Source organism: Bubalus bubalis, chromosome 14, assembly GCF_019923935.1.
Source record: "Bubalus bubalis isolate 160015118507 breed Murrah chromosome 14, NDDB_SH_1, whole genome shotgun sequence".
In the NCBI taxonomy this organism is placed as follows: domain Eukaryota; kingdom Metazoa; phylum Chordata; class Mammalia; order Artiodactyla; family Bovidae; genus Bubalus; species Bubalus bubalis.
Window position 1 is genome coordinate 1,483,710 of NC_059170.1, and position 25,205 is coordinate 1,508,914.

The 25,205-nt window shown below is 43.8% G+C and overlaps 1 protein-coding gene across 4 annotated transcripts in view; it reads right to left on the reverse strand.

Annotated features, from left to right (window-relative positions):
- DOK5 (docking protein 5) overlaps positions 1 to 25,205 on the reverse strand; it is a 154,365-nt gene that overhangs the window by 58,320 nt on the left and 70,840 nt on the right. For 2 of the 4 annotated variants that reach the window (XM_006063677.3, XM_044927489.1), the window contains 3 exons: positions 24,000 to 24,107; positions 1,623 to 1,737; positions 1,421 to 1,540 (listed from right to left, as the gene is read on the reverse strand). In XM_006063677.3, the coding sequence (XP_006063739.3) occupies positions 1,421 to 1,540; positions 1,623 to 1,737; positions 24,000 to 24,107 (343 nt within the window). Of the gene's footprint in view, positions 1 to 1,420; positions 1,541 to 1,622; positions 1,738 to 4,788; positions 4,811 to 23,999; positions 24,108 to 25,205 lie in introns of those variants that run through there. The other 2 variants (XM_044927490.1, XM_044927491.1) reach the window with 2 other exon arrangements.

Sequence of the window (25,205 nt, forward strand, 5' to 3'; positions counted from 1 at the left end):
TCTTCCTGATCTAGGGATCAAACACGGGTCTCCTGAACTGCAGATGGATTCTCTACCATCTGAGTCACCAGGGAAGCCCAACCAATAGGAACAGGCAATTTGTGAATTCAGTTTGGGGCGCTCTTTGAATATAGCTTTGCAAATATAAAATGTGCAAGGCAAGTGCTGATCTGGGCTCTCTAAAAAAAATAATCAGCGCCTGCCACGTTTTCTCTGTATGTTTGGTTGCAAGAGCATTCGGAGTTAGTGGACTTCGGAGGGAGAAGCCTGGGGCGTGCCTGTGTGACCTTGGTTAATGACTTCACCTCTCTGCAGCTCAATTTCCCAGTCTGCAAAGAGACTCCTCTGAATCAGCCAGCACGTCTCAGACTTATCAATAACACTTCCCTGGAGACAGATTATGGCAGACACGGAGCATCTAAAGGAGCTGCCGACTGTAAATGTGTCATGAAGACACAGTTTCGGCTGGGACGGAGGGCATTTTTCTCACTAACAATTGGACTGTGGATCCATAGACGGGGACAGCACAATCCCACCTCTGCGGTGTTCATAATCAGGCCAGGTGACCCCCAGGCTCTTTGGCTGTGATATATCCTCACAGATCAAGTCAACAGGCTAGTGTGGAACTCTAGGAGTCAATCTATCCTGTTAAAAGGCATCTGGGGACAAAGAAATGATTCCTCGCCTCCAAACTCATACTGCAAATCAATAGTGAGTTTCGTTGAAGTGTTTGTGAGCATTTTGGTCATTATTATTTATCATGATATATTCCCAGGTTGAGTGTTGAGCTCAAAGAGCTGTTTTAGTTAAAAAAAAAAAAAATTACAGATTTTAGGTAGGTTTACTCTTGATGAAAAATTCAGGAAGTCTGGATTCTATTAAAAACACTGGAATGCATTCAATAAAAATTTAAAGTGGAAGAAAAGGAAGACAAAAACCCACCGCACTGTAATACGTGTACACCATAAATACAGGCCCAGGAGTACGCGTCTAGAATCAAGCCCTAGCTATTGGACCTGACGCCAGATCTTTAGCTCTTTTAAGCTTCATTTTCCCATCTGCAAATGGGAGGTGATAGTACTTATATCACAGTGTGCTGGGAAAATTAAATGATCTGATGCATCGTCCAGAGAAAACTGACACAGGAAAAAAAAAAAAAAAACTGACACAGAAACACAGCGGGTTTCTCACAGCTTCCAGCTGATATGATTCATGTAGATCCAGTCCTGTTAGTCACCAAAACATCTTAAGAAACACACAGAAATGCTAACCGAGGTTTAGGTGAAATAAAAGGTTATTTTTACTTCTTCCTTTATATACTTTTCTAACCTCAAAAGTTTTACATCAAGATGTCTTATGTTTCATTATGTGGGGAAAAAAACAGTTTAAGAAAAGAGAGGAGAGGACTTTCTTTACATACCACTCTGCTCTCTCTCAACTCCGGTGGCCAGTAAGTCAGGCTCTCCGAGGCTGATGTCATTGACCCGCGTCCCCACACACTCCATCTGGAGGACTTTGCACCACTCGTCAGCCTCAAGATCTGCGGAGACGCCAGAGATGAGCGCGGCTGCCCGGCGCCTGCCGGGGAGCAAAGAGCCACGGCCCCCGACCCAGCGACACACCTGACTCGCAAGCGAAGGTCTTGGAGGTGTCATCACTGAAGTAAATCCCGATGGCGTGCTTCTTGGTGCTTTTCGGCAGCCGAGCCACGCTCTTCACGTTGCTGAGTTCTGTAACCTGAACAATGAACCACAGTGAGCTGGAGCACAGAAAGCAAGCTCCCACTGACACGGGGCAGAAGGGAGCAGGCCCGTCCCAGGGGAACACAAAGGGGGCTTGCCAGAAGAAGAGCGTGTCCGGCGATTATTTCAGTGTCGTCCTCAGAGCCCTAGCAAGGAGGTTAACACATTGCCTCCCCTTGTCAGATTTCTCTGAAGCTAACAGGTGGCAAAGCCTCAGAGCTTCAAAGACGTAGGCGCTTGCTTCATATACATACCTTTTCGATTGGAGTGTGACTGTTTCACAGAGTGAATAAATTGTGTGTATACATTTAACCCCTCCCTCAGGAGTCTCCCCCCACCCCCGACTGCACCTCCCAGGCCGCCCAGGGCGCCCACCTGGGCTCCCGGTGCTACCCAGCAGGTGCCCGATAGCGCGCTGGATGAAGCACAAGCTGGAATCAAGACTGCCGGGAGAAATATTAATAACCTCAGATATGCAGATGACACCACTCTTAGGCAGAAAGTGAAGAAGAACTAAAGAGCCTCCTAATGAAAGTGAAAAGAGGAGAGTGAAAAAGTTGGCTTAAAACTCAACATTCAAACAACTAAGATCATGGCATCTGGTCCCATCATTTCATGGCAAATAGATGGGGAAACAGTGGAAACAGTGAGAGACTTTATTTTGGGAGGCTCCAAAATCACTACAGATGGTGACTGCAGCCATGAAATTAAAAGACACTTGCTCCTTGGAAGAAAAGTTATGACCAACCTAGACAGCATATTAAAAAGCAGAGACATTCCTTTGCTGACAAAGGTCCGTCTAGTCAAAGCTGTGGTTTATCCAGCAGTCATGTATGGATGTGAGAGTTGGACCATAAATAAGGCTGAGTGCCGAAGAATTGATGCTTCTGAACTGTGGTGTTGGAGAAGACTCTTGAGAGTCCCTTGGACTGAAAGGAGATCCAACCAGTCCATCCTAAAGGAAATCAGTCCTGAATATTCACTGGAAGGACTGATGCTGAAGCTGAAGCTCTAATACTTTGGCCACGTGATGCAAAGAACTGACTCACTTGAAAAGACCCTGATGCTGGGAAAGATCCTCCTGAAGGCAGGAGAAGGGGACGACAGAGGATGAGATGGTTGGGTGGCACCACCAACTCAATGGACATAAGTTTGAGCAAGCTCCGGGAGTTGGTGGTGGACAGGGAGGCCTGGCGTGCTGCAGTCCCTGGGGTTGCAAAGAGTCGGACACGACTGATCGACTGAACTGAACTGAAACTTCACGGTGCTGTCTTTGTGTAGAGATTCACAAATAAAATGTAAAAAGTTCTTCAAAGTGTAACAACATCGAGAAGTGTATGCTCAGTCATGTCTGACTCTTTGCAATCCCATAGACTGTAGCCCACCAGGCTCCTCTGTCCATGGGATTCTTCCGGCACGAATACTGGAGTGAGTCGCAATTTTCTCCACCAGGAGATCCTCCTAATCCAGGTATCAAACCAGCATCTCCTGCATTGGTGGGCAGATCCTTTAGCACTGAACCACCTGAGAAGACCTAACATCAAGGAGAACCACTTATACACAACTGCAGGAGAATCACATTCCCTTCTCAAGAATCTTCCTGGCATCCCTTCATCCATCAAAATATCTGTCTGTTTAGTCTTCACTTATTCATTCATTCATTTATTTATTTTTAAAATTTACTTGGTGTCAAGTACTGTTCTATTAACTAGGGATAAGATATGGAAACTCTGTGCATTGTTAGTGAGAATGAAAAATGATGCAGCTGCTATAAAAAAAAAATATGAAGGTTCTTAAAAAAATTAAAAACAGAAGTACCATGTGGTCCAACAATCCCACTTTGGGGATGTATATTCAAAGGAGATGAAAACAGTACCCTGAAGTGGGTATTTACACTCCTGTTTTTATTGCAGTTTTATTTACAATAGTTGAGATACAGAAACAACCTAACTGTCCACTGGTGGACGAACAAAGAAACTGCGGTACATGCCTACAGTGGGGTATTATTCAGCCTTAAAAATATTACTTTCTTCCCCTTGTACTTCTTCTTAAATGCTATCTGCTGTTCATAGCAAGCAATACTAGTTTCTATTGAAGGTAGTAAGAAAATGTTCTCACAGCGAATTTATTTAAACAAAGAAGTGATCTGATTTCAAGCAAAATATTAAGTAAATGGGAGTAAAGGTGATACTATTACCAAGTACAAGCTCGCGCTTCTAGTCTCGTGACAGGCCAGTGAATTGGAGACCAGGTGTTGAGGCAAGAAGAGAGCTGGCTGACCGAGAAGATGGCAGACTAATGTCTCAAAACAGCCATCTTATCAGGGTCTGGATGCCAGGTTCTTTTGTAGCTCTGAGATGGGAGAGGTAGGGAGCAGAGTTAAAAGGCCATTAATCTTGCAAACACCTCCTAGAACGGCAAGCCTCAGGCAGAGGATGTGCTAATTTCTTTCTTCCTGCCATCCACAAGTGGACAGGGTTCTGAACAAAGGCATTTTAGTTTAACGGTCAGACAGAGGGGCAGAATTCTGTGAGACAGGCCATTGTGTATGATTATAATAACAAAAGCAACGAAAAGCAAGTCAAAGAAACAGTCCCAACATGGACTCAGAACTGGCTCGTCCCTGCAACACTACGACAGTTCAGTCAGTTCAGTCGCTCGGTCGCATCCGACTCTTTGCGACCCTACAGGCTGCAGCACACCAGGCCTCCCTGTCCATCTCCAACTCCTGGAGTTTACTCAAACTCATGTCCATTGAGTCGGTGATGCCATCCAAGCATCACAACAAACAGTTATGAATAAATGAAAAAGGACTAAAAATTAGGAAAAACACCATCAATCTACGACTCCTAACCTAACACCACTGTTATGAACTGACTTGCATTTAATTTTTCACGAATTTGACAGTCCAGGTGATAACCAAGTGTCCTAGAGGTCGACGGTCAGCCGGAAGAACTCTCCTTTGCTTGGCAGGAGCATGACAATGGGTATCAACAGAACCTTGGTAAAGATCTGGTGCCCACTTCACATCCCAAAGGTCATGCACCTGAACAGGACCATTTGTTTCCTTTTCGCCTTTTTTGTCCATTTCACAACCGCACATCCTAAGTGAAGAAGACAAAAAAACATTTCAAGCGCCATGACCAGATCGGAAATATAAGTGAGAATTGGCAAAACTAATACAATTATGTAAAGTTTAAAAATAAAATAAAATTAAAAAAAAAAACTTCATATTTTATATAAAAAAAAAAGTCAAAAGAACAGTTTCCAAGAGACAGCTAATATGAGACCCAGTTACAAATGTCCATTACTAACAGAGGATCTTGATATTGAGCAGAAAAGTAAAAGAAGTCAAATTTTGTGATTAAAATGGTACATAGAGTTTAAATACTTTTACCTACCCTGTAATAGAATCTTTATGCTAAGGCAGCAAGTGACCAAGGTAGACCATGAAAATTACTTCTGTTTATTTCTGGACTGCTACCTGTCTGATAACTCTTTCCAGTTAATCTGTGACCTCTCAATCTCTAAACTTCCTTTTCCTTTTCTGGGTGTATTTACGCTTTCTGACTTCAGAGATTTCTCTCTCGAAATGGAGCTAAAATCTAATCCATTTTGGCCAAAATGGAGCCAAAGAAGACCAGAAACATGTGTACAGCTTATTGAAAATGTCAATATGAGGACCTTTGACATGCTTGATTTTCTTTAGAAATTGGCTGTTTACTTTCAAAGCCCAGGTTAGCTTCAGGCTTAATTTAATAGTCAATCCTTGGACTCATTCAGAACTCATGGAAGATCATGGTTTCTTGAAAATTCCTCTGGTAAGAGATAATGAACCCTGAATCGGAGCTTTCCTGACACAAGAAGTATGTTCACGAACACAGACAATGGGAAGGTTGAGTGCGGGTAAGACTTGGCAAAAACGATTCTCTTTAGAATCTGGAGGGATTTAAAATCAGACCAAAGGCAAACGCTGTACCTCACAGCAACTTTCATTTTCTTCTTTTATTTATTTTTATTTCCAGCTGCTCTGGGTCTGTGCTGCTGCGCGAGGGCGCTCAGTTGCAGGGCGCTGGCGTCTCGTTGCTGGGCACGGTCGCGAGGGCGCATGGGCTCAGGAGCTGAGGTGCAGGGGCTCAGCTGCCCTGCAGGCATCTCGTTGCCGGGCACGGGCGCGAGGGCGCGTGGGCTCACGAGCTGAGGTGCAGGGGCTTCGCTGCCCTGCAGGCATCTCGTTGCCGGGCACGGGCGCAAGGGCGCGTGGGCTCAGGAGGTGAGGTGCAGGGGCTTCGCTGCCCTGCAGGCGTCTCGTTGCCGGGCACGGTCACGAGGGCGCGTGGGCTCAGGAGCTGAGGTGCAGGGCTTCGCTGCCCTGCGGCAGGTGTCATCTTCCCAGACCAGGGATCGAACCCGAGTCCCCTGCACTGGCAGGTGGGCTCTACCACTGGACCACCTGGGGAATTCCTAACCTTCATTTTCCGGATTGACTTACTCGTTCAAAATTCATCCATCCCCTCTTTGCCCCCACGACTTCTTCCTGAATGGTTTGGATTTGGTCATGCAACTTGCTTTAGCTCATAGAATGTGAGCTGATATGTGCAAGTAAACACTTTAAAAGTATGTGTAAGTCATTTCTTCTCTCCTTGAGTTCATTTCCCTCCTTACTCCTGGATGTACAGACAGATGGACTGCAACTGAGTCAAATTAATCCAGCTATGCTCAACACACCCACAGACCCACCACACAACCCAGACCCCTCAAACAATAAGGGCAGAAGATAAGGATGAATTGCTATAAGCTGCTAAAATTTTGGAATTGTTGCCAAAGCAAAAGTTGGCTAATACACTCTGTTTGATTTCCTTCTGGCCAAGAATTTTCATGGAGTTTTTCTCTCAAACCCCACTGTATTCCTATATTACTTCTAGCACAAAGGGGACGAGGTTTCCTAGTCAAATACATAATAAGCCACTAGAACACTGGTTAGCAATTTTAATTCAGTGGTTGAATCACTTGGTTTTTAAAATTTTTTTCAAAGGAAATCTTACACTGTCACCATCATATAAAGTAGGACTCGTCTAATTAAATGAGGACACGACTCTCACCCCACTCACCAGTTATAAATCCACTTCTCAAGGAGGTCCGCTTACTTCAACCAACTGCAGAATGCTGAATGGCTACAGCGTAATACTGAATTCTCACAACGGTATAACATCCTTGGTACTATTATTAAACTCATTATATGAGGATGAATAGTGAGAATGAGAGAGGTAACTTAATTATGATTTCTCAGGCAGAATGGAAGGATAGAGCAACATTCAAATCTAGAACTTCTGGCTTCTACAAATGTATGCTTTTTCCTAGCAGTACACTCCACCATGTGTGTTCCTTAAAAAACATTAAAAGTAAATGAATAAATAAGTTACTGGCTGGATAAATGAGCAAATGAGTAAAACTACAGATGCAAACAGTTTTGGAAACATTTAAAGATATTTCTGCAAGTTATAAACCGTATCTTGAAAGAAAGAAAAAAAAAAAGAAATGTAAATCTTAATTCCTATGTAAAAATAAAGTACTTGTCAACTCAAAAGAAGACAGTCTGAGCTAAACTCATCTTTCGTATTCAGACTTTAAAATGCTGAAGAAAACTCAGCTTTTCAAAAACCACTTGCTTTTACGTGTGTACATATGGCACCATGGTCTGTATTCCAAACTACAGCTCCAGTGAAAGTCGGCTTGGAACAAGCACAGGAACCTAAATACGAGGCCCCACGGATCCAGCACAAACAGTAAAAGACAGAAATCTCGAGAGCACAGTCCAGTGAATCTCGACACGTGTACACAGCTGGGGAGCCGCCACTCAGACTGACACACACAGCTCTCAGTTAACACCGTCACTTCCCGGATCAGTGCTGACCCCGGATAAAACCACCACCCTCGCCTCCATCACCACTGGGTGGTTCTTCCTTCTAGAAAACTTTATATTAACATGTAAACCGAACTATATCACACGTGTTTTTCTATGTTTAGATTCTTACATCTGGTGTCACGTCTATGAGATGCATCCACGCTGGGCAATACTTCGGCATTATGTGAACATCCTGTTTCCCAATTACCTTTGAGAGAATTGTATAAGCACCCACTGAAGACTCTCATCTGCATCAAAATGCTGTTCTTTTTAGGCCAACTGGTTTGTCAACCTAAGCCCATGTATTTGTGATTGTCAGAGTCAAGATAAATATTGACACAGGGTGCCTGAACTGTTCCCACAAGGAAACCCAGGTCAACAACATTACTAGAAGCACTGATTATTTTTTTATTTTAAAAATGTGGACTATGGCATTTAATAAGGGGAGTGTGTTCAACTATCGAGAACTTACTGCATGTGTAGTTGACAGAAGCACCCACCATACGCCCTTTGAACATTTGGACATCCTCCTCCTCCATCTCTGGTTTCCCAAATGGCGTGGGTGGTGAAGAGCCCACTTGCCAATGCAGGAGATGCAAGAGACTTGGGTTCGATCCCGGGGTTGGGAAGATTCCCTGGAGGAGGACATGGCAACATGCTCCGGTATTCTTGCCTGAGAAACCCCAGAGACAGAGGAGCCTGGCAGGCTACAGTCCATGGGCCACAGAGAGCAGGACACAACTGACACGCACACGTCCTCGGTATTTGGTTTGGATCTGTCAGCACGTGAGCTGGTGTGCACGCCTGGGGTGCTTATTCAAGAAGGGAACCAAGCCATTTGGGCTTGACACCACCCTCCGTCTCTTTGCAGGCATTGCTGCAGGACGGTCAGCTGGCTGTTATCACAGAAGCAGGTTCTACCTGTAGTCGCTGAGGATCTGAAAAAAACCACTCACGGGTGAATACGGTGGCCCGTTTAGGTGACACTTCCAGGGCCTGTTGAGAAAGGATCCTTTGTATCTTAGCCTTTCAGGGGCACATGCAGACCATCTGATGAAGGTCCTTCAATCCCCCATGCCTCACAGTGAAGCATCCTTCCTTCAGCAGAGATGCCAGGCAGATGCTGAAGGCAGCCCAGCCTGCCTTTCCTGCACCAACGCAGAAAATGACAGAAGGCTACCTTGGTGGTGGTGTGCTTTCTGGCTCTAGCGTGTGATTACTTTGGACGGCGCTGCTGAAAATCAGTCTGAACAAACTTTGATTCCCTTTCCTCAAGATACAGTCCAACCACACGTACTTCTCCCACGCATTCTGTGCTGCTCTAAGAGAAATGGATTTCTTCCCAGTAGCCGGGAGAAATGAAAAGCTGCACCCTGAAGTCTCCACCCGGCTCCTGCTTCTGGTGGACAGTTCTTTGGAACATTCGGAATATTCCTCCAAATATTGCCCTGCAGACACTGCCTGCTGTGATGCTTGCTGCGGGCGTGCATGCCAAGTCACCTGAGTCGCCTCCGACTCTTTGTGACCCACAGACCCACCAGGCTCCTCTGTCCGTGGGATTCTCCAGGCAAGAATACTGGAGTGGGTTGCCATGCCTTCCTCCAGGGGATCTTCCCGACCCAGGGATCGAACCCGCGTCTCCTGCACTGGCAGGCGGTTCTTCACCACTAGCACCTGGGAAGCCCAGTGTGGTGCTAGAGGACCTTATATGAAGAGATGCCGCTCTGCTGAAACACAGGCAGTCACACTTTACTCTCCCTTTTCTGGGAAGTCCCACTAAACTCCCTCTCGCTTCTGTGGTCTTTTCAGTCCCACCAAACAAGAGCACCTGGGTTTATTCTTCCTTTGCTTGGAAACACTCTTCCTCTCGAGGAGGAAGTCTCAATCTGCCCCATCATCAGTGACTCACACATCATCTCATCCAGGCGACGCTACTTAGAACCGCAACAGGGGGACTTCCCTGGCGGTCCGGTGGTGAAGACTGTGTGCCCCAATGCGGGGGGTGCAGCCTGGATCTCCAGTCAGGAAACTAAGATCCCACACGCTGACAGGCCAGTAAAATAGAGTAAAATAAAAACAAAACTGCGACACCCTCAGTCCACATGCCTATCTCTTTGCCCGGCGTTCATTCTCGCTTAGCGCTGATCAGTCACGCCAACACCCTACATATTTCACTTACACATTTTCTTTACGTTACGTAGAAGCAGAAGCAGGGTGTCACCTGCTCTGTTCTCTGCTCTGTCTCCAGCACCAAGCTCAGTGCCTCACACGTGTAAGCCCTCAACAAGAGCATGGTAAATGAAAGCCCCCATCCCCACCAATCTTTATCAAAAAGGAAAGGAGACGTGAATTTGAGCAAACTCCAGGAGACAGCGGAGGACAGAGGAGCCTGGCGTCCACCGAGTGGCGAACAGTCACACACAGCATAGTGGCTGAGCAAGAGCAAAATTCACTTATTTGGCTGCACCGGGTCTTTAGCTGGGCATGTGGGACCTCGTCCCCCGACCGGGGACCAAACCTGGACCCCCTGCATTGGGAGCGCAGTCTCAGCCACTGGGCCCCCAGGGAAGGGAAAGGAAGTCCCCCACGCAGGCAGACCTTTAATTATATGCCAGATTTGGGGTTCTAAGCACTTCATATTGATTATGTTATTTACTTTTTCACATTTCTGACTGTGAAATTCCTGTTTACATAGAACAGGACTATCAGAGGTGAATTTGTTCACTCAGCTTGCAAACAGCAGAGCTGGGATTCAAACATGGATAATCTGACATGACACTTCAGTAAACCACCAAATGACTCTCCAGAAAGGAATCAGCGAGGCCATCGTTCCTGAGGGAGGCACTGGCATCCTAAAGTGGGTTGACAAGGGTGAGCAAGGGTTTATGAGGCAAAGAAAGGAGAGAGGGATTTCCAGACCAAAGCTTCCCCACACAATCTCGAAACTGCAGTTTGGCAGGATAGGAGTACAGGGAAAAGTGGTGGTGAGGAGTGAGGCAGTGACAGGAAGACAAAGTGCGAAGCAAGAGCAGCTGGGCTGGGGCTAAAAGGCTAAAAGTGAGCAGCTGGCAGGAGTCACTGGGCCTCATCAAGTCACAGAGTGCAGACAAGGAGGTTTTACGCAGGTAGCTGGGGGGTCACATCTGCAGGCTGCAGGCAGTGGTTCTCCGTCCAGGGGAGAGCTTAAGATCTTGCACTCGCCTCATCCTTCCCAGGGAAAAGATTTCACAAAGTCCGGGGCTATTTTTGGTTGCCAAAACTGGGGGTGCTCCTGGTATCTAGGGGGTAGAAGTCAGGAGACGCTGCTAAACATCCTGCAAAAAACAGGCCAGCTCCACACCAAAAATGTTAACAGCGCAGAGGGTGGAAAAACCGCGCTAGAGGAAAAGTGGAGAATGGATACGGCTGATGCATCACGCAGCCAGAGTGTGCTGTTCACACAGGACTGATGAGGATGGCGTCCTCTGGGGCTGAGCAGCGCGCCGCTGGCTGGGCCACACGTGGCCTCAACCGTGGGGAACGGTGGGAACACGACCGGGGGATGGAAACAAGGCCCAGAGAGGTCAGCAGACAGCAGGCAGTGAGCAGTTACGACTTAGCTCAGCTTAGGGTGGGCAGGATGGAAAACAGGGAGCGCTAAAGAGCTGCTTAATTCCTCCTCAGTTCTCGTTTGCTAACTCTCTGAGCATCAAAAACCCAGCACTGTGACTCCCTCAAAGGAAAGAGCGATATTCAGCACACTCCTAAATCTCTGATAAATCTTTAAGTATGCCATCCAGTTAGGAATTCCAAAAAAAAGGAACTGGCAAATTAATTTGGCTGTTTAAAGCCATATTCCAGATGTCTTATTCGTCATAAATGATAGTATTCATTGAAATAAATGTTTAACAGCCAGCAATTAACAAAGTGGCCATACTTTAAAAGTTTAACTTGCTGCTGATATAGGTTTGCATTAACAACTTGGAAAACAATTACAAATTACACAATTCAATTTTCCAAATGGGTTATTTTGTAACTAGACAGAGAAACTGCTGAAATTTCTTCTGGTGCTTCAAGGGAAGATTAATACAATCGGATTTTTTAAAAGTACACTCCCTTGAGGAGCTGATATATTCCTGTCAGAATTATGCAATTAGTCAACGTTGTGTGGGAATATTAAATACATTGCTGGTGTGCTGCAAAGTCAAGAGCCATTTAGGAAAACAAGGATTTGATTTCCAATTTTTCCCCTTCTTTTGCTGATGGTAATTTACAGATGATGATTTATTTATGTTTACAGAGTGAAATGGAGACTGCTACCTAAAAGGCAATTTTTCTGCCTTGCTTTTGTAAGCTGTATCCTAATTATTTTTTCCCTTGTGGCACTGAATGAATTCAGTGAGCAATTCACTTTGTATATGCAAATTGCAAAGCTCTGCAGAAGCTTCAAATTATTTCATTCTAAAAAAATAAATAAAGCCATTATCCTACGGAAAATGAACAGGCATAAATCCCTTTAACTTCTGTAGGTTGCCTTTGAAATTAAGTCATGTAAAAGCAATACATTTCTGGATCTATAATGTCTTCTCAAGTACAGGATTAATAAAACAATCCATTACATGATTATTATTGTTATTACATTATTATCAGTTGAACTTTTCAGAGCACTCTAAAAAGCTCTAATAAATATTCCCATTAAAATTTTCCTAAGGACTTCTTATAATGTGTTTCAAACATTTTAAGTGTTTCGTATTATCTTTCCTAAAAAAAATAGTACCAATGGTTTAAAAGCAGTGCCAGTATGCAAGGACAGATAAATAAGGAGACACATTCCCAGTTCTAATCAAAGTTGTCAGCATAAAACATTTCTATCCACTAATCTCTCCTCAGGACCTGGAACACAGCAGTTTAAGCAAACATTTTACAAAAGATTCCTTAAGAAAGAACCATCCTAGACAGTTAAATCCCAGCCCCAAGAGATGCTTTCATTCTTTCCAAATATATACACATGCCCTTGGTCGCTTGAAATCAACTGGACTAGAGCCTGTCCGAGGTATAAATTTGGACTGTCTGCCCTGAAGAGTGGAGCTTTATTTGTACACGTGAAATAACTGAAATAATCTGTCCACATCATCCTTCTTAAAAATAAAAAGCCACACACACACCAAAGAGTACTTACACTGAAAAGTCTGCATCTGAAATTTACAGACAGAATGGAGTCTGGAGTGAAGGACACTTTCCTAAACTGGTCGTGGGTGTGGGATTTTGGATAATCTATCTGGAGACAATTTGGCAGTAGTTACAAAAATGTTAACAGTACAGGATATCTATCAGCTGACCATCCTACATCTAAGAGATTTCCTCTCAAGAAGATTTGCATGAGCATACAAAGATACATGCACAAGTTTTTCACCACAGTAGAATTTAAATTTACAAAATATTAGAAAATTTTTTGCCCATCAATTTGGGTATTTTTCAACAGGTTGTGGTGTATCAATATTAAAGAGTACTCTGGATCTGTTAAATTAATGAGGTGTAGCCACTAATTATGGACTTAGAGTGGTAGTCAAAGCATGAGAGAAAGGGCATAACTAAAGTGGACATGTGTAGTGTCTCATAAATACAAATATTCTGAATGTGAAACAAGTCACTACTAAAAGTTATGTAAGGACTGACTACAGGCTCATCAAAATGTCCTGGAGAAATCTGTAACTATGGTCTCCTTAAACACAATATGCATAATATGCAATGAATTACTGAATTTTTGCGTTAAAAATGTGATCTATATATGTGTGAGAATTTGTTTCTATTTGTATACAGAGAAAAAAAGAGTCTGAAAAGTACACATTAATCCATTAGTATTTTTTCCGAAGAAGAAGGCAATGGCACCCCACTCCAGTGTTCTTGCCTGGAGAATCCCAGGGACGGGGGAGCCTGGTGGGCTGCCGTCTATGGGGTCACACAGAGTCAGACACGACTGAAGTGGCTTAGCAGCAGCAGCAGCAGCATTTTTTCCGAAGGACAGGGACTAGGGTCCACAATAGTATTTTGTTTTTCATTTTACTCCATGCACTTCAGAATTGTTTACATTTGGTGCAAGAAACATGTATGATATTTACAATTTTAAAAAATAATGTGATAAGAAAAAGAAAAAAGAAATCTGCAAAAAGTTGTAAAATGAGGTAGATGGATCATCACCCTTTGGTCAACAACATCCTGTACTTTCTCCCACACCCAAAAACCATTTGACTCATTTTTTACTGACTTAAGAAAATCCATCGTTCTCTGACATCACTGACAGAGAGCTTCTGTGTGTTCCTGGAGTATAGTCAAGCGTTTCCACATAAACACAAATGCAAAATCGTATAGATAAGTCCTCAGAATTCAAGTTTTTAAGAAATTCATGTAAGAAGTACATATGAATGGGGGGAGCCGAGGCGTTTACACTCAATGAACTTTGTCCCTAAGTTTGTTTTTGTCTCGTTCCTTTTCCTTGTGTGCATACGCACATTTCTTAAGAACATGACTAAGTCAAGCAAACTAACAGATCAGTGCCAGACCACACAGATGACATTGTGATAAGCCCTCAAAACTTGAGGCTTTTTTCCAAAATGCAAGGACCACTAATCAATTCAAATGATTACTCAAATAATTGTGGGACAGGAAAAAAAAATTAAACCAGATGACTGTTTTACTGATTATAGGCCAAAGACGGCAAGGTTACACAAGAATTTAATGCAAAAGGGCTTTGAATTTAATCCAAATTAAATGAAATAATCACATATAAACTTAAGTAAACATGTACAGGACACAGAGGTTGAATACTACCAAATGACGATGAAAGAAGGTTTTAAAATTCAAATAAATGGAATGACCATGTTCATGAATGGAAAGATCTGATACAGAAAAGATGTCAAGTTCTCCCACAATTTGATTTATAGGCTTAATGTAATTATTCAGAATTCTAACATGGGTTTTCTATAAGCACAGACAAATCTAAAATTTTATGGAGAAGCACTAACATAACTAAAATGACCTTTAAAAAAAGAGGAACTGCAAGCATTCATTTCTACCCAATATTATTAGTATATATTTACAGGAATCAAAGAACGTGATACATAGCTCAATGAAAAAGAACAGAAAACCCAGAAACAGACCTGTGCTAATTCTCAAAACGGTTCTTGGTAAATGTACAAAAGCAGTTCAGTGGGAAAAGAATAGGTTTTTTTTTTTTTACAACAAAGGGTATTGGAATAATTGGACAACCATAGGTAAAAAGGAAAGAAACTCAAGCTACGTCTCACATCTCATACAAAAATTAAACTCAAAATGAACCATGAACTTAAATTTATAACTTAAATTATATACTATAAATTATAAATAAATTATACTATATTATATAGTATAATTATATAGTATAATATACTATATTATATATTCTAATAATATATACTATTATAAGTAATTTATACTATAAATTATATTTTAGTATATAAATTATACTAAATATATACTAATTATAACTTAACATTATAAAATTTTAGAAAAAGAAAATGTTCAGGATCCAAGGCTGGGCAAAGAATTCTTAGACTTGACACAAAAAGCATAATTCATATAAGTAAAAATTCAAACAGTGGACCTCGTGAGATTTAAAACCTTTGGTCTGCAAAAGATCCTGTTAAGAGGATGAAAAGATAAGCTATGGAAACGGAGAAAATATTTGCAACCACATATCTGATAAAGGACTGGAATCTATACTATATTAAAAAATACTCAAAATTCACTCGTAAAAAAAGTTACTAAAAATTGGTAAAAATACATAAAGAGATATTCATAGAAAAAGATACACAGCAATTAAAGTGCAGGAAAATACATTCAATATCATTAGACATGAGGGAATGCAAATTAAAACTGCCATGAGATGTGACTGTCGAATGACTAAAGTAAATACAGCGACACCACCAAAGGCTGATGAAGATGCAGGAACACTGGGCCGGCCGCTCTCTGCTGCTGGGACAGAACACCGGGCCGGCCGCTCTCTGCTGCTGGGACAGGAACACTGGGCTGGCCGCTCTCTGCTGCTGGGACAGAACACTGGGCCGGCCGCTCTCTGCTGCTGGGACAGAACACTGGGCCAGCCGCTCTCTGCTGCTGGGACAGGAACACTGGGCCGGCCGCTCTCTGCTGCTGGGACAGAACACTGGGCCGGCCGCTCTCTGCTGCTGGGACAGAACACTGGGCCGGCCGCTCTCTGCTGCTGGGAACGTAAAATCCACAGCTGCTCTGTGAGGAGGTGCGCAATGTCTTGTAAAACTAAACATACAGCCACCATATGATCCAGCAATTGCACTCTTGGGAGTTTATCCCAGAAAAACAAAAACTTTACCCATCATAATAAAAAACTAGAAACAACAGGATGTTGTTCAGTGGGGAGTGTAATCACCTGTAGTAATCCATACTGTGGAACACTGGTTAGTGACAGACAGGAGGGGACTATTAAGACACATACCACAGCAACCTGGAGAATCTCACGGGGATTACGTTGTTCCCAGGAGCACTATTTACAACGGCCGAGACATGGAGCAACCCAAGCACCCTTCTTAACTGGATGAGAAGATGTGGTTTACACACAGTGGAGTGTTAGCCATGAGAAAGAGTGAAAGATCGTCATTTGCAGCAATGTGGATGAACCCCTGAGAGCTCAGCTGGTAAAGAATCCACCTGCAAGGTGGGAGACCTGGGTCTGATCCCTGGGATGGGAAGATTCCCTGGAGAAGGAAAAGGCTACCCACTCCAGTATTCTGGCCTAGAGAATTTCATGGACTGTATAGTCCATGGGGTTGCAAAGAGTCGGACACGACCAAGCGACTTTCACTCACTAGAGAATATCACGCTTAATGAATTATCAGAGAAAGACAAATACTGCATGATATCACTTATATGTGGAATCTAAAAAATAATACAAATGCATGTTTATGCAAAATAGGAACAGACTCACAGATACAGAAAACAAACCTGTGGTTACCGAAGGGGAGAAGCCAGCAGGGAGGGACAGGTTAGGGGTCTGCGATTAACAGGTACAAACTATCGACACTACATATGAAACAGACAAGCAAGAAGAGTACAGCACTAACCTATGACAGAGGGGAATCTGCAGAAATGCTGACTCACTTTTTGGATTCCACCTATAGGGAATATCATCTGATATTTGTCTGCCTCTGTGTGTCTGACTTCACGCAGTACGACAATCTCTAGGTCCATCCATGTCACTGCAAGAGCGTTATTTCATTCTCTTTTATGGCTGAGTGATATTTCATTGAGTATATACACCGCATCTTCATTATCCATGCACCTGTCAATGGACATTTGGGTTGCTTCCATGTCCTGGCTATTGCATTAATAAACAGTACTGCCATGAACACTGAGGTACATGTATCCTTTCAAAGTATAGTTTTCTTTGGATATGAGCCCAGGAGGGAGATTGCTGGACCAAATGGGCCCTCTCTTTTTAGTTTTTTAACAAGCAGCCATACTGTTCCCCACAGTGGCTGTGCCAGTTTACATTCCCACCAACCCTGCAGGAAGGTTCCCTCGTCTTCATACCCCTCCAGCATCTATTGTTTCTAGATCTTTTGATGATGGCCATTCTGACTTGTGTGGGGTGCTAACTCATTGCTGATTTTTGATGATGGCCATTCTGACTTGTGTCAGGTGCTAACTCCTTGCTGATTTTATTTGCATTTCTCTGATAATTAGCGACGCTGATCATCTTTTCATACACTTATTGGCCCTCTGTATGTCTTCTTTGGAGAAATGTCTATCTAGATCTTCTGCCCATTTTTTGATGGGGCTGTCTATATTTTTTGATAGTGAGCTGCATGAGCTGCTTGTGTATTTAAAAATTGGAGATTAATCTCCCGTCCAGCACTTTGTTTGCAAATATTTTTTCCCATTCTGTGGGCTGTCTTTTCATTTTGTTTATGGTTGTCTTTGCTGTGCAAAAGCTTTTATGTTTAATTAGGTCCCATTTGTTGACTTTTGTTTTTATTTTCATTATTCTAGGAGGTGGATCAAAAAAGATCTTGCTGGGATTTATGTCAGAGAGTGTTCTGCCTTTGTTTTCCTCTAAGAGTTTTATTAAAAACAGAAGCAGAGTGACAGACGTAGAAATAGATATAGTTACCAAGGGGGAGAAGAGGGTATAAACTGAGAGACCAGAACTGACATACACGCACACTACATTTACATATAAACAGATGACCAACGAGAACCTGCTGCACAGCACGCGGAGCTCCACTCAGTACTCTATAATGGTCTATATGGGAACACAATCTAAAAAAGAGTGGATATATGCATACACATAAGTGATCCTCTTTGCTGGTAGACAGAGAGCCTGGCAGGCTATACAGTCCATGGGGCCACAAGAGTTGGACATGACTTAGTGACTAAACCATGACCATCACATCTGAAACTAACACAACACTCTAAATCAATACACTCCAATAAAAACTGTTGTTGTTCACTCGCTAGGTCGTGTCCCACTCTTTGCCACCCCCATGCTGCAGCTCTCTGAAGAGGCCTTACAAAAAGCTGTGAAAGAAGAGAAGCGAAAAGCAAAGGAGAAAAGGAAAGATATAAGCATCTGAATGCAGAGTTCCAAAGAATAGCAAGAAGAGATAAGAAAGCCTTTCTCAGCGATCAATGCAAAGAAATAGAGGAAAACAACAGAATGGGAAAGACTAGAGATCTCTTCAAGAAAATTAGAGATGTCAAGGGAATATTTCATGCAAAGATGAGCTCGACAAAGGACAGAAATGGTATGGACCTAACAGAAGCAGAAGATATTAAGAAGAGGTGGCAAGAATACACAGAAGAACTGTACAAAAAAGAACTTCACGACCAAGATAATCACGACAGTGTGATCACTCACCTAGGGCCAGACATCCTGGAATGTGAAGTCAAGTGGGCCTTAGAAACCATCACTACGAACAAAGCTAGTGGGGGTGATGGAATTTCAGTTGAGCTATTTCAAATCCTGAAAGATGATGCTGTGAAAGTGCTGCACTCAGTATGCCAGCAAATTTGGAAAACTCAGCAGTGGCCACAGGACTGGAAAAGGTCAGTTTTCATTCCAATCCCAAAGAAAGGCAATGCCAAAGAATGCTCAAACTACTGCACAATTGCACTCATCTCACACGCTAGTAAAGTAATGCTCAAAATTCTCCAAGCCAGGCTTCAGCAATACGTGAACCGTGAACTTCCAGATGTTCAAGCTGGTTTTAGAAAAGGCAGAGGAACCAGAGATCAAATTGCCAACATCCGCTGGATCATCAAAAAAGCAAGAGAGTTCCAGAAAAACATCTATTTCTGCTTTCTTGACTATGCCTAAGCCTTTGACTGTGTGGATCTCAGTAAACTGTGGAAAATTCTGAAAGAGATGGGAATACCAGACCACCTGACCTGCCTCTTGAGAAACCTATATGCAGGTCAAGAAGCAACAGTTAGAACTGGACATGGAACAACAGACTGATTCCAAATAGGAAAAGGAGTTCGTCAAGGCTGTATATTGTTACCCTGTTTATTTAACTTCTATGCAGAGTACATCATGAGAAACGCTGGACTGGAAGAAACACAAGATGGAATCAAGATTGCTGGGGGAAATATCAATAACCTCAGATATGCAGATGACAACACCCTTATGGCAGAAAGTGAAGAGGAACTCAAAAGCCTCTTGATGAAAGTGAAAGTGGGGAGTGAAAAAGTTGGCTTAAAGCTCAACATTCAGAAAACGAAGATCATGGCATCCGGTCCCATCACTTCATGGGAAATAGATGGGGAAACAGTGTCAGACTTTATTTTTTTGGGCTCCCAAATCACTGCAGATGGTGACTGCAGCCATGAAATTAAAAGATGCTTACTCCTTGGAAGGACAGTTATGACCAACCTAGATAGCATATTCAAAAGCAGAGACATTACTTTGCCAACAAAGGTCCGTCTAGTCAAGGCTATGTTTTTTCCAGTGGTCATGTATGGATGTGAGAGTTGGAATGTGAAGAAAGCTGAGCACAGAAGAATTGATGCTTTTGAACTGTGGTGTTGGAGAAGACTCTTGAGAGTCCCTTGGACTGCAAGGAGATCCAACCAGTCCATTTTGAAGGAGATCAGCCCTGGGATTTCTTTGGAAGGAATGATGCTGAAGCTGAAACTCCAGTACTTTGCCACCTCATGCGAAGAGTCGACTCATTGAAAAAGACTCTGATGCTGGGAGGCATTGCGGGCAGGAGGAGAAGGGGACGACAGAGGATGAGATGGCTGGATGGCATCACTGACTCGATGGATGTGAGTCTGAGTGAATTCCGGGAGTTGGTGATGGACAGGGAGGCCTGGCGTGCTGTGATTCATGGGGTTGCAAAGAGTTGGACACGACTGAGTGACTGAACTGAACTGAGCCTGTAATTAATTAATAAAAATAATTGAAAAAATACTGAATCAATATGCAATAAGTATTGCATATTCCCTACACTTCAATAAATAAATAAAGTGAGGTTAATTAACAAAAGAGAAAAGAGAAAGCAAGCTTCCCAAACCCAGGGCCAAAATACTTCCCACCATGCGATTTGCCTTGGTCTCAAAAGCAACAGTTGACCAGCATTCTACTTAGATTTCCTCCCAATTGTCATGCACACCAAAAAAGTATGCACAGAAACTCTCAAGCCCTTCTGCTCCGTGTGGGCTGTTTGCATTTGCTGAGTGAGAACAATAAACCAGTATTTAATGGGAAGGTCAGGAACTAAATGTAAACTCACTGGAGCCCCACATTTAAACTTAGTGATGCATGTCAATTATTTCTCAATAAAACTGGGAAGAAAGAAAAAATAAAGTCACTGGAGTCTTAATATTGCTACAATTACAGTTAATCAAGTTCACAGCCATTTCTGACAGCTCTGGGGCTTGAGGGGCACTTCACGAAAGAGGTAAAGACATGAACAGAATACATCTGTCTGGGCATCAGTCACATATTTATTTTCCAGTTTTTGTATGAGAGCACCTTTAGTTACCTTGCCAGTGAGCAAAGCACCAAATTTTAAAATTCTACGGTCAATTTCCTTTTTAAAAAACTGTAAAGAATCACATATGTAAAACTGGTGTGGTCTTCTGCCCCCATAATACTGTCTTTAAAAGTGAAAGTAAAGCGGCACTTTGCTCCCACACACGTCCAGGTCTCCTGGCAGGAGAGAGGGGTGTCTGCCCCGCGCTGTCTCTGCGCCGATCACACAGCATCATGTACAGTGCTTCATGTCTTGTGGAAGCTGCTTTTTATGTGTATTCAAACAAACTCTGAAATCCGGTCACGGTGAGCTACTTATCACCCTAGTACTTTTATTATCAAGATTCATAAATTACACAGCATTTAGATAAAAAATGCACATCTCAGAGTTACTCCAGCTTTGTATATGCCCCCGAGAGATTAATATTAAATGTATCAGATCTGAAAGAGTGAGGAGGGTGAATCGGCTACAGGAACTCATCAAGGGCTTGGAGGGCTTAATGGAGATAATTCTTCCGTTCCAATGCTTTGAACTTTGGTTAATGATTATTATAGATGAAAGGGACTGGCTTACCACGTTCCCCAAAGATACACACATTAAATTCCACAGCCAGCAGGTAGGGGTCTGGGAGACAGGGCGAGCTTGTCCTCAAATGCCCTTGGCTTGTTCCCCATGCAAGGGGAACCTTCCCAGGGCACTCTGGTTCTACATGTGGGTCTGCTCTCATAAGCCTTCCCAGTCCTGGCTTCCTCTGCCCCCAGCACCACGCACTGCATTTCCTCCAATCAGAACTCTTCTTCCCAGTTTCAGACGCCTCAAGCCTCCCTGATGAGCTAAATGAAAGTGATGCATGGACATCCACATCTATTCCCCGTCCTCTGTCGATAACACTCGAATCTCTTCAATCAAGAGTTTCAAGAGCAGCTTCCCTGGTGGTCAAGTGGCTAAGACTCTGCACTCCCAATGCAGGGGGCCAGGATTCAATCCCTGCTCAGGACTAGAGCCCACACACCACAACTAAAGATCCCGCATGCTACAACCAAGACATGACAAAATAGAAACAAAACAAATAAAGATCTTTGATTTTTTTTTTTAAAGTTTAAAAAGTGTCTGCTACGTTAGGCCCTGGTAAGGAGTGGAAGCAGATGTACCCCTGACTCCAAAATCTCTGCCCTTGGGAACCTTGTCTTTTGGTGGTATTGTAGTGAAGACAATAAGAAATAACTGAGCAATATGTATGCAGTGTGATAAGAGCTAAAAACAAAGGGAGAGGGAGCAGGAGGGTGTCCAAGGACTTCATTTTCAATAACGAGGGCAGGTAAGGGGCTCGCTTAGTGGAGGAACTTGAACGGTGACATGAACAAAGGAAGGATACGATTATGTGGATATTTGCAAGGAGAGCCTTCCAAGCAGAGGGAAGGGGAATTCAAAAGAGGAGATGTGCTTGGCTGTCTACGGAGAGTTCAGAGCCCAGGGTACCTGTCGCAGGGCCAAGCGGGGCTGGGGAAACTGCACACGTGAAGTTAAACAGGCGGCAGGAAGTCACACGTGTGACGGGTGGACCGTTATACCAACCTGACTGAGGGTTCTGTGCCAGAGAATCATGATGCAATATGAGCGTCTCAAAGAGACTCCGAGGGCTGGGAGTTAGGCAGCGTGGTGGCCTGGACCACAGGGGTCTGTTGTTTATCACTCAGTCCTGTCTGACTCCTCGTGACCCCATGGACTGTAGCCCGCCAGGCTCCTCTGTCCATGCGGATGTCCAGGCAAGAGCACTGGAACCACTTGCCATTTCCTCCTCCAGGGGATCTTCTCAACCCAGGGATCAAACCTGCATCTCCTGCAAGTCTCATGCACTGCGGGCGGATTCTTCACCACTGAGCCACCAGGGAAGCCCTGGACCACAGTGGTGAAAGTGAAAGTGGAGTCGCTCAGTCGTGTCTGACTCTTTGCGACCCCGTGGACTGTAGCCCACCAGGCTCCTCCGTCCATGGGATTCTCCAGGCAAGAGTACTGGAGTGGGTTGCCATTTCCTTCTCCAGGCGATCTTCCCAACCCCGGGATTGAACCCAGGTCTCCCGCACTGCGGGCAGACGCTTTAACCTCTGAGCCACCAGGGAAGCCCACAGAGGTAGACAATCTTATTTACAAAGCAGAAAAGATACAGACGTAGAGGACAAGTGTGTGGATACCACGGTGGGAGGGCGTGGGTGGGGTGAACTGGGACGTTAGGACTGACATACACACACTATTGAGAATATGAACAAAATAGACCCTAAGGAGAACCATCTGTACAGCGCGAGAAGCCTGCTCAGCGCTCCGTGGGGACCTAAATGGGAAGGAATCCGAAACAAGGGGACAGGCGCATGCGCGCAGCGGGTTCCGTTTGATGCGCATGCGCGCAGCTGGTCCGTGTGTGCGCCGTAGAAACGAGCACAACAACGAGTAAAGTCAAAGTGGGGTCGCTCAGGCGTGTCCGACTCTCTGCGACCCCGTGGACTGTAGCCCCCAGGCTCCTCCGCCCATGCGGTTCTCCAAGCAAGAATACCGGAGTGGGTTGCCATTCCCTTCTCCAGGGGATCTTCCCAACCCAGGGATTGAACCCGGGTCTCCCGCATTGCAAGCAGAAGCTTTACCCTCTGAGCCACCAGGGAAGATTCGATACTCCAAGAAAAATTTTTTAAGAAGATACTCCAATAAAAATTTTTCAAAAACTGGAGTCATAATAGGTGAAAACTGGAAAAAACCTAAGTGTCTATCAACAATAAAATGGGAGGCCTCCCTGGTGGTCCAGTAGTTAAGAATCCACCTTGCAATGCAAGGGACACTGGTTTGATCCCTGGTAGGGGAAGCTCCCACGTGGACGGAGCAACTAAGCCGGTAGGCCACAGCGACCTGAGACACCGCTCCAGAGCCTGCAAGCCGCAACTACCGAGCCCAAGGGCCGCAACTCCTGAAACCCAGAGCCCACGCTCCACAAGAAGAGGAGCAATGACAAGCTCACACACCGCAACGGAGAGGAGCCCCGCTCAGGACTAGAGAGAGTCTGCATGCAGCAGCAGAGACCCACCACAGCCAAAACACATCATAAATAAATCAGTCTTAAAAAAATAAATAAAATGAATAAGCTACAAAAGAAACAAATAACAACAACCAAAAAAGAAAACAATGAGCAAGCAGATACTACTTCAGAGATGTTACGTCCTTGGGAAAAGTAATTTTTGTAACGTGGTTAAAAAAGCAAGACAAGTTTTCAGACTCAAAGAACAGTGAGTTCCCTAGTTATGAGCAGACTTCTGGAGAGCTACAATAATCGAGTCTTACCTTATGATAACACCTAAAATAGGCCGCACGTTCATCAGAAAATTTCTCCAGTCTTTTTGGGCCTTTGCTGGATGCTTTCTTGAATACTAACCAACATCGCTGATAAATCTGGAAGTGAATACAAAGACAGGACTCAGCATCACAGCCGACTCAGATATTACTGGCATTTGCATTTAAATGTTTTCTTTTCGATGATTTCACCTGTAAAATATTCATAAACCGTACATGTGATGTTGCTTTGGGAAAACAAAATTTTAAAACCCCAAACTGTTTCCACAATGGGTGTATTATGCCGTTCAGAAAAATCACTGGAATCAAAAGAAAATAAGTATTTAGAGGCACATATCTTCATTCTTTGACAACATTTCAGAAAAAGTCCCAGAGATAAAAACCCCAAATCAGCACAAACGAGACAAGCTTTTATGGCACATGCCCTAATTCCAAACGCCATTACTTATGGAGATCACAGACTGAGACACGCCAAAGGTGTGAAGACCTAGGAAGGGACAGCCCTGCGTGTCATGGGGCGTTCCTCATACCCGACGGTCAGGAGCTGGGCCAGACAGCAGACTAGCTAATAAATGCGGATGAACACCAACCACATTCTCCTTCAGAAAATTCAACCTGGAGACTCAAAGATTATTGCCAGGCTGGGGTGCAGTCCGAGTTAATACTGCAACATATTAAGGGTCATAAAAACATGGAGACAAAAGTGGAAAAGTAATTCAGTGGACAGAGGGTGGCCTTCTAAACAAACGGTGCTCAAAAAACCGAATGCCTGTGCTTAGTCACTCAGTCGTGTCCGACTCTTTGCAACCCCAGGAACTGCAGTCAGCCAGGCTCCTCTGTCCACCAAATGTTCCAGGCAAGAATACTGGAGTGGGTTGCCATGCCCTCCTCCAGGGGATCTTCCCAACCCAGGGATCGAACCCAGGTCTCCTGCATTGCAGGCGGATTCTTCACCATCTGAGCCACCAGGGAAGCCCAAAAAACTGAATATCCATAGGGAATTAAAAAAAAAAAAAACCTTGACCCAAAACACTCATACAAAATCAACTCAAAATGGACTCAAATATTTTAAAAAGTATATACATATATATATATTATATATATATATAATATATATATATATGCTTAGGGAGGAAAAAGGAAATGTTTGGGAACACGGTCTGAGCGAAGAGTTCTTAGACCTCATGTTGCTATTGT